This window comes from Mercurialis annua, linkage group LG4 (assembly GCF_937616625.2).
Source record: "Mercurialis annua linkage group LG4, ddMerAnnu1.2, whole genome shotgun sequence".
Lineage (NCBI taxonomy): Eukaryota > Viridiplantae > Streptophyta > Magnoliopsida > Malpighiales > Euphorbiaceae > Mercurialis > Mercurialis annua.
The window spans coordinates 22,653,410-22,664,112 of NC_065573.1; the positions used below are offsets into that span (position 1 = coordinate 22,653,410).

General features: G+C 29.0%; 1 protein-coding gene across 1 annotated transcript; it reads right to left on the bottom strand.

Moving 5' to 3' along the window:
* Nucleotides 1-2,176: 2,176 nt before the first annotated feature.
* Nucleotides 2,177-5,899, bottom strand: LOC126677568 (uncharacterized). The gene is made up of 4 exons (XM_050372250.2): nucleotides 5,109-5,899; nucleotides 4,603-4,758; nucleotides 3,685-4,356; nucleotides 2,177-3,463 (listed from the first exon to the last, which is right to left on the bottom strand). Exons 1-4 carry the CDS (start codon nucleotides 5,490-5,492, stop codon nucleotides 2,354-2,356), a joined length of 2,322 nt encoding a protein of 773 aa, XP_050228207.1. The 5' UTR covers nucleotides 5,493-5,899; the 3' UTR covers nucleotides 2,177-2,353.
* Nucleotides 5,900-10,703: the final 4,804 nt, after the last annotated feature.

The window sequence follows — 10,703 nt, forward strand, 5'->3', positions numbered from 1 at the left end:
TTAATATTACTCATTTCGATGGAAATACTCAATTAAAAACCAAAGAGTTAATTGATTGTTGTAAATACATAATACAAAAATAAAGGATATAATCAATACCTAAAAAAAATCCAAGAATAAAATAATCATGTTATTTTATGAGCGGAGACGGATAGTTTAATACAAAATAAAGTTAAAGATGACAATAATATTAACCTGACTTTACTAATTCAATAAAAATAATCAAGAATGTGAAAATTGCATGGAGCATACATATAAAAACACAGCATGTATAATATATATATCTATGGAAAAAGGGTCATCATGGCCCTATATTTTAGGTAAGGGTCAAATTTACTCATATTTATTCATTTTAATCAATTAAAAACAAAAATAGTCATTATAGCACGTGGACATTTTAAAAACTTTAGGAAATAATTGACCTAAATTTAGAGGACATTATATCAAATTGATTAAAATTATTAAGTGCGAGTCAATTAACCTTACGTATAAATTTAGGGATCTTGGTGACTTTTTGTTCTTGGACATTTTAATTAAAAAGAAAAAGAAAGGATTAGACCTTAATCTAAAAACAATAAAAGGACATAAATGGGACCAAAAAGGCTCATCCCATTGAAGACCAAAGAGCCAGCCTTGAAGATAGGCCCATCTTTACCTAACCAATGCATTCAAACCAACTCATGCAAGTGGCCCTTTGCCTCATGTGCAATTGACTTAATTATTAATAATTGTTTTTACTTTTATTATTAGATCCCGTCTAATTAAATTCGAGTCAAATGATAAAATTATTTAAATGATAAATCTTAAAGTGAATTTTAATAATATAATATATAAATTATACTCATAATATTTTATCTCAATAAATTATGTTCAATTAATATCATGGTTTTTTCACTATATATATCAGCTACTTTATTTTCTTAAGTCCATTTACTTAAAATTGTTCTTGTAAAAAAAAATAATTTTTTAAAAAAATATGATTATCTTGTGGTTTTTTTCTATTTGGAGCAAGTGAGAATGTCAAAATCAACATATAAAGTTGCCAAGGCTGTCTCTATTACTATTAGCTCACAATCAATTAAAGAAATAAAATAATAATAATAATTAACAATAGACCATAGCATATGCTAAAACTTGAAATGGTTACATTAATAAGAAAAATAAAAAAAATAGATAATTCATTAAAGTGTTCACTAAAAAAATATTATTCCCCAATGGAAACTATAATTTATATAGGCTATATTGTTAGGTGATTAGAAATTGGACCAGAATAAGTACTTAATTAAATATACATGAAAGTGACTTGTACATAGCCTGACCATAGGAATAATCCAATGCTGCTTTTATGGATTATTTAGAGGGTACATCCTAAACATATATTGCTGGGGTAGGTTTATATCAAATGCATGTACACACTGGGTAAAGAAATAATATAAAACACAAAAACAAAAAGGAACCAAAATGATAGATAAAGAAAACTGAATAGATTATTGTATTATTATTTGATATGCTCAAAATGATAGATGTTAAGTTATTTTATTTAAATAAATTAAATTTTTTAATACTTGTGTATTTTATACCGTCTTATTAATTTAGAACGGAGGTAGTAATGAGGTAAAAAAACAAATTCCGTTTCCTTAATTAAATAAATATAATATTTAAACTTAATACTTTCAGATTTAATATAACTTTCTATAACTTATATGGGTGTATAAATGAAAAAGGAAATTTGTTTTGAATGAGACTTATTCTCCTAAACAGAAAGCAATAAAACTAGTTTATTAGTATTAACAAAATAAAAAGCAAGCATTGTTGGTCATTATTTTTAATATATTAATTGATCTAAAAAGTCTAAAATAGGAGATTTTGGTTAGTGATTTTGGTCTAAAAAGAAGGCAAAAGTTCAAAGAATGTCCTCTAAAAAGTTTAAATCTTTAGAGCTTTTACACAACATTGGGAAAAGAATATCTGAATCCAATCAAAACATAACCCAGAATCCTAACAAGTAACCCATTCAGATTCTCATTTGCCTCACATAGGAACTTGTAATAAAAAAGATGCTGCAAAATTACAGTATGTCATCTCCACATCAGTATGCATAAAGTAATTAAATCACAAAAGAATTTTTCTGTGAGATACCAAAATTAGATAAAACAGTGAACAAAATTTCAAGGGATTGGAAGAGAACTTATAGTGCTGCACAAAACAGTCACAATTAGTTATTAATATTGACAAGCAGACACAGACAAAGGTGCCAACATTAAGACAAATAAACATAGGTTCTATTCAAGACCATGGATTAAGATTAAGACAAGTTAGGCTAATCACACTTCCTAAAATTTATAGCAACTCTCTAGGGACCAACCTCTGTTATCGCGACATCGACTGATTCGGGTAGTGCGGCCATCGCTTCTGCATGACTTTCAGGCAGTGCTTTTAAGAGCTGGGTGTAATGGAACTCAATCTGCAAACGGTGATGAAGAGGAGTTGATGCCATTAGACCTTTCTTAATATCTGCCTGCAACTCCCGGATAGGAATTGCCGCCAAGAAGCTCTTTATAAACTCCTTGCACGAGTCTTTTCCTCGGGCAACCTCCTCCCCTTCGGCGTCACTCTTCATTGGTTCCTCGAGCCTCGTCACCATAGCCTCTGTTACAGAAGTTTCTTCCTTTGGGTTCAACTCCTGATTCTTGGGATCCGTAGCAACTGGCACAATCGGCTGGTCACTTGATGTCTTGTCATCGGAAGGTGGAGCAACATTTGTTAATTTGCTAATGATTGTATCTCTATTGAATTTCAAGATGTATGCCTGATTGCATCCCTCATATAGCCGTTCCCCTAATGTGTCAATGATGTAGTAAGCTTCTGGTTCAACCTTGAGGATAAAAAAATGATCATTCCAACTCACAATATAGACCTGAGGTTCGTCATTGTCAGGACGTTCTGATCCGGTGCCACTAATCTCATCCCAGATGTTATCAAAAGACATGGCACCGTGTAAGAAGTCAAATCTCTCCTCATCCAGTCCATCAGGACGGAAAAACCCAATAAAAGACTTGCCGGGAACAACAGAGAGAGAACGTATTTTGGCTTGGAGAACCGTTTCAAGGTCAAAGTGCTTGTCCGGAAACTGCTCCCTGTAGGTCTCTTTCTCACAGAGGTTCCTCCATTCCAATGATCCTTCTCTAATTAGACTATCAAACTGAGACTTAATAGGCATAACATCCTGATTGTTCTGAAACCAATCAGCAATGACAGCAACGAGAGCTGTACATGCACTCTCGCCTGCTGCCTGCTCGCTCCGCTGATCAATTGAAGCAAAGAAAACTTCAGTTTGAAGTTTCATGTGACCATCACGGCTTATAATTTCTTTCTGTTCCCAACTGCCAACAGCAAAATTGTCATCTCCAAAATCAGAAACTGATGATCGGTTTGCTGATGAATCTCCTTCTGCTTTCTGACTCTGCATATCAATAGCCATAATTTAAATTTAGAGACACTTTTGAGTTAAAACAAGGAAATAATAAAAGAAAGCCTACAAATAAATGATAACAAGAATGTCCAGAAACATATTTCTAAATGAACCGAGCATTTCAGTTACTTGATAACCAAATTTACTGAAACCAAAATGATAAAAACAATTTCCAGCTTACAATATGAAATAATAGATACAACTGATCTTACCCCAAGGGCAGCAGCATCATCAGAGCTAAGCTGACGGCGATCATAATCAATATCATCCCCGCCTTCTTCTCCATATGCCTTTTTCAACAATGGCTCTCCTTTGGGCTTTGGAGACCTAAAGCTTAACTTCCTCTTCCTCCAAGGCAATATGCTGCGCTTTGAGCTTTGCAATAGAGATGGCTCCGAGGTTGGATTTAGTTCATCAATGTTTGAACAACCCACATCCGACTTGCGATTGCTATAGTAAACCCAATCCTCATGGTCACCATTTTTTCGCATATCTGAGTAAAAGGACCCTCCAGCGTAATTTGCATAAGCCAGTGTACCATAACTGAATGACTTCCTAACACTGGAATCCTCCTTGACCTCATCTGATTCTCCTTCCTCAAAATCATCTATTGAGTCTGAGTCGAATGGATAGTTATACTCACCATCCTCGCTCCGATAGCACTGCCCTTCACTTCCCTCTTCTTCACGAGCCTTTTTAGCTCTTCTAGTGGATACATACTCTGTGAAAATCTTGACCTTTCTAAGACCAGCTTTAATCGCAGAAACCTCGTCTTTTTCAGTTGAGACAGTTTCTCCTAATTGTGGCGGAGATGAAATTGGAACTATTGCTCTCTGTACTTGGTCTTCTGGGGCAGTTCTCAGTTCCAACAAGCTAAGTGAAATCTGCATTATTCAGATAAACTTCGAATAAGAAAAGAGAAAGTCGAATTGAAAATCAAGCAGTTTTTGAAATTTGACCTCAAAATTGAAAAAACAAACTCGCTAATAGATGGAGTACCAAGTACCAACAACACCATCCTTAATGAACATTATACAATTACGCAGTCGTAAAAAAAGAATCAGAAATGTTATAATCAACAGAAACGCGCAAGATCCAACGGAGATCGTAAGAGATTACAGAACACATACGCAGAGCGAAGGAAAAGGCTCGGTAGCACCAGGAGGAAGCATAAGAGGGAGGCTTAATTCCAACTCTTTCTGTTCAGCAGAAGAAGCATATTCCGCAAGGTTCAGCAAAGCTGTTCCAACGGCAGGAAGCTTGTTCTTTGGCCCGCGGTTTGCACTCTGAATCAGAAAGCAAAGCTAAGTTCTCCACCGAAAAAGCTAATAATTCAGTCAACAACAATAAGAACACCAACAAATTAAGAAAATCCATGTCACAAAAATATGAAAACCCAAGATTCATTGAAATTTAACAATCAAGAACCAGAAAACATTAGAAGGTCAAGCTCCAAAACAAGAACATATCTTATATCTTGTCTATCAGCCAAACCAAGAAGTATACAATACCAAAAATTGTACAAAACTTAATTGAACAAAACTACCACACACTAAATCATTAAAAAAAAAAATCTCTATTCTAAATTTTACTATTAGATCAAAATTTTAATATTTTAAAGGTAAAGAAGACTCACATCAAAGACTGTAAAAGAGATCTCCCAAGGATGAAAGACATTCTCTTTCTGAGGAGATAAAGTACAAAGACTCTGAAACTCTTCATCCCACTCAACGACACCGTTTTTGTCGTCATCATCATCATCAAAAAAATCAACCTCCACCTCCTTAGTGAAATTTCTCTTCACTGTTCTCCTCAACGAGCTAAGCGCAAATCTCGGACCTTTCCATCGAATCTCAACCGTCAATTTATCTTTTTTTATCTCTTTATCATCAGAATCATCACCACTCTTCTTCTCCCTCACCAGACCCCAACCCTCCATCCTCCTCACCACCAATTTAACCTGGTATTTTCTTGGACCCAGTAACGGCCATGGCCGCCATCTCATCATCTTCACCACCATCTAACAAGAATTTCGAAACCCAGATACCAAATGTGTTCAGAACAAATACCCAAGTCTCACAATTTCAAGAATTACTTCGAAATTGACTTCTTTTTGTAATGTAAACGGAAAAAAAAAACAAAAACAAAAAACCAAAAACAATGCTTTGTTTTTGTGGGTTTGGAAAATTATGCCGTTATTCAAGGAGTGGGTTATATTTACAAAGTAATGAGAGAGAGTGGTGAATTTGGGTAGAGGAATTTAAAATAAAATAAAAGAAGAGAGACAAAATAGAAAAATGTAGGATTAAAAAGGTAATTAGGGTTAAAGTGAAGGTGGTGGTGGGAGAAGAAGATTGAGAGAGAACCTAACTGTAACGGCGTGTTTATGTGAAAAACAACCTTAGTATTTGGTTTTAGTTTTAGTTTTAGATTAGTTGACTTATTTTTAGTTGTAAGTTTGTTTTTAAGTTTGGATGATCTTCAATTCTTCTACTTTTATCCTTTCTTTTGTTTCATCTATTTATTGGATAAATTAAAATATTAATTACTATATTCACTTTTATACTATTTAATAAATAAATTTTTACTTTTTTTATTTATAATATTTATTGCAAGTGATATTTTTTATGCAGAATATTTATTACATATCAAAAGAGTATTTATTAGAACTAGTTTTTTTCGCCACGTGCTACGCACGTTAACGATATCTATATGACCCGTTATTTATATTATAATTGTATATTTTTTTAATAATATATTATTATTTAAATTTTATTAGATTTGTGTTTTTTTATTTGATTTTGTTTAATTATTTTATAAAATTTTAATTTCATTTCTTAGAAATGTTAAAAAGTTAGAACTAAGCAATAGATTTAATTTTTGATATTGTTGTTATTAAAAGATGATAATATGATTGAAGTAAATTTATATTATTTTTCATAGTAAATAACTAATAATTTAATAAATATTAAAAATATCAAAGCTCTAACACAAATATTATAATATAATTATTTAATATTAATGAAACTCGTCATATATTTTTATATATAGTGATATATATGTGCAATTTCTTTTAGGATCAGGAATTTAACACATAATGATAGTTGCACAATTCCTTTTACGATTAAGAATTTAATACATAATGGTAGCTACTGCGATAATTATTTTTAATATGTTTTCTTTATGGATTAGGAATGCCATCTTTCTATTTGTTATGCACAAATATTCTTATATGTCACAATTAGGAATATCAACTTGGATAAAATATGTAGAGGGTATTTTTGTCCGTGAATGGAAGTGTTCCCCCCGCGAATACACTTTTATATTTGTTATAGATAGATATAAGTAGTTTTTTTTTTAGTAATAGCTTTAAATTTTTATTTTAAAGCCAAACGTAGTAAATATTATGAGTTGAAAAATAGCAATTACTGCTAACTTTTTTAATAGAATATATAATGTAGAAAATTTAATTCTTTTTAGTTTGATATCTTTTAAAGTAATGCCTGTGTAAGAACATCAGATTGCTTTTAATAATTAATTTAAATATTTAAATGGGGCTTATTTATAAAAAAAAAAAATCAATTCAATTTGTGTTTCTTATTATTGTATTATTTTGACAATTTATGTTACTCTTTCCGTCCCATAAAAATAGGTCAAGTTTTTATTTTAGGCGTCTAAAAATATATACCAAATTTCTATTTTAATTTGGTTAGTTTAGTTGAAATATTAATTTTATCTTTTATTAATAACAACCACTTATATAATTTAACATGTTATCTCATAAACTATTAAATTGTATAAATAAATTGTACAACATGAAAATGTAAAATACCAATAAATATGCATTACTATTTCACATTTCACATTATAAATATTTATATTTTCATTTTTATCGAAAATTTCATGTAATAGTATAAGAAAATAATAATGAGTATAAATAATTAAAACAGAAAGTAAGATTTAAAATATAATATAAATTTTTATTGATAAAATTTGTAAAGCTATTATACATTTTTTACCAAGTGAGAATATATTGAGATATCATATATCAATTGATTTAAAATATTTAAAATATTTAAAAATTAAAATAAATCAAATAAGTGATCTATTTGAAAATAGATGAAACACAAAATAAAAATTTAACAATGAATTTTTAACATTGCAATAAATTAAAAAATTTAAGTGTTGTGAATTTTTGAACACTATTTATATAATACTTTAATAAGACAACAAAAACATTGGTTCATCAAAGAAGTTGATATGAAAAATTGATGTGTAAATTATATACTGCTATCAGATTTGCTATGTACTCTCTTCATTCTAAAGGATCGTCATTACTATTTTTAGCGTCTATTTGAAAGGTAATTTCAAAATTAAAAATTTTAATTATCCCTAATAAATATTTATTGTTTTCTTCAGATCAATTAATCACACCATATTTTAGTGTAGAATAAATGTTGTTTTTTAATTCCAATGTAAAACACACCAGTAAAAAAATTAGTATTAGTATATTATTCATATATTTAAAAAATAATTGAATGATAAAAATGAAAAACTAGATAATATATTAAATTTTAATTAACTCAGTCATATTTTTTTCAATTACTCTATTTGTTCAAATGGCCTGTTATTTTAACACTGAGAGAATATTAATTTAATTGATATGATTTTTTTGGTTTCTCATTTTTATTAGCAAATAATATTTATAAATAGTATCTTTTACTTAAAAAAATTATCCTCTTTTATTATAATATTTATTAAGCACTGATATAGTATATTTAACATAATTTTTTAAAAATTGCTCCCTCTGTTTTAAAATAATAGTCCATTTTTCGCTTTTTATACAGTTTAAAAAATACAATTAATGCTCTAAATTTTCACAACTTTATCTTCATTTTTTTATCATACCCTTACTAAATATTATTACTAATTTATTTTCTAAACTAATATCATTAAATGGTAATTTTAAATAAGGGCAATGTAAAAAATTTAACATTTTAAATTGTAATTTACTAGAAATATGGACAATTATTTAGGACAAAAAGAATGAACTATTATTTTAGGATGGAAAAAGTATATGTTACTATTTATTGATTGTTATCAACAATATGCATAAAATATTTTAATTAAATTTAGACAGCGAGAGTGAAGTAAATGGGCATATTCTTAAATGTACACAAAGTTAGCTTTTCTGCTAACAAATGTAATTACTTGTTCATATTTTCAAGACTTGAACATCAAAAAATACCCCGTTTTTTTAATTTTTTTTGTTTATGCTCAAATTATTAAAAAATCTAGTTTCAACTTATTTTTATTTTTAGTTTCAATTATAGCTAATTGCTTAAATTAAAATAAAAACATTTAAGCCAAATCCTAAAAAAATACCAAACCTTTGCGATTTTTATCAGTTTTGACCAGATCTTTCAAAATTTACAAATATAACCCGTTTTGGTAAATTAAGTTCCTTTTATATCCAATTTTGAATCGGTTTAGTTTTTATTGTGATTAAACATTTTACTATAACATAACACGTAAAGGTTTAATATTTTATTGTAATTATATTTTTTTAATCTTATATATATGGTTGTCATGTTGACAAGAAAATCGATTTGATCGAATTTGACTATAAAAGGAACATAATTTACCAAGGGTTATATTTACAAATTTTGAAAGTTTTGCTCATAACTGACAAAAATCGCAAAGGTTTAGTATTGTTTGAGAGTTTAGAAATTTAAATATGTCGTTTATATTGCTTCATATTATTCTAATTTATCATTTTATCATCAAAAATTCTAAATATGAATAATATGAAGCATATATTGAATTGTTTCTCTACTCAAATTTGAGTATTTGGCTATAATTAAAACTGAAAAATGAAAAATAAGATAAAATTGAAGATTTTAAAAATTTGGTTATAAAAAAATTTGAAAAGTTTGGGTATTTTGAACTATTAGGCCTATTTTCAATTTGGTGTTTTAAGCTAATCAATTAAAGACAAAAATTAGGATTTCTCCTATTTTCAAACAATAATTCAATTATATAGAAAATAAGTGTATCTTATAAAATGTCAAAAAATAATTGCAAAGTATACTTTTTCTCATAATGAATCATATATACGTGTATTGATGCCATGATGAATCCTTGAATATTAAGTTTGCCATTTAGATAAATGCTAATAATTCCATTCCATCAAAAAAAAAATGCTAAATAATTCCACTACCTAAGGTTGCCTGCTTTGTATAGTTTTGTGCTCCTCGCACAAGAGATCTGATACAAATCTAAACTACCCCCTCTATTCTTTTTTTATATGTCCATTTAGCAAAAATTATTTATCTATAATTAATTATCTATTTAAAATTTTAATATAACTTTAACTATAATTTTTTAAATTTATCCCTTGTTAATAAATGATTCTATGAATCAATTTCTAATGCATTTATTAACTAATAAGGTTATATTTGTATTTACCTTTATAGTTTAATAGTTTAAGACAAAACACCCACTATCTTAATATCAATTAAATTAAAAGTATAATATTAAACATATTAATAAACACACAGCGGACTAGTAACATCTAGCTGGCACATACTATACCTACTATTCACGTAACAAACACGTGCAGCTAGACCATATATATAAAATCGGTAAATAGCTATATCAACTACGCAACCACCAAAATAGTGTATACAAAACAATGGTTTATATCAGAGTACATAAACAAAGAACTACTAACAAGGCTGCTGGCAAACTAAACTATACTACTGCAACATCTAGGAATTGAAAACCATATACAATCAGAGCGAGAGAGCCTCCCTGAAATAGAAGTAAGGAAGCTCGACCACCTAAAGCTAAACACCTGAAAAATGGAAAATAAAAATGGTGTCAAAAATATAAATATTTCTGAGTGAGTAAACATGTTTACAGCTAAATATCAAAATCGCACAATAAAAAAACAGTTGTATATAAAAATATTACCAATTTGTTGATCCAGATAAAACCATAAAGCTTAATTTCCTAAAAAAAAACTATAGTATGATCCACAATACTCACATGATAGTTTGATACATAATATAGACCGTGAACTAAATCGCTATCATACTATTCTGTATTGGGTATCTGGACCGTAAACAATTTATTGACGCCCCAGGATTACCCATTAAGTCTAGGCCATCAATTTTTCCATCAGCATAACATAATCACACTTACTTCTATACCAATCACAAGCTTAGTC

Bases quoted from the DNA above. Each gene is read 5' to 3' on its own strand.
- LOC126677568 (XM_050372250.2), bottom strand. From the start codon at position 5,492: ATGGTGGTGAAGATGATGAGATGGCGGCCATGGCCGTTACTGGGTCCA. The intron at 4,357-4,602 runs GTATGTGTTCTG...TGAATAATGCAG, and splicing joins AGCCTTTTCCTTCGCTCTGC to ATTTCACTTAGCTTGTTGGA. The intron at 3,464-3,684 runs GTAAGATCAGTT...ATTGATATGCAG, and splicing joins ATGATGCTGCTGCCCTTGGG to AGTCAGAAAGCAGAAGGAGA.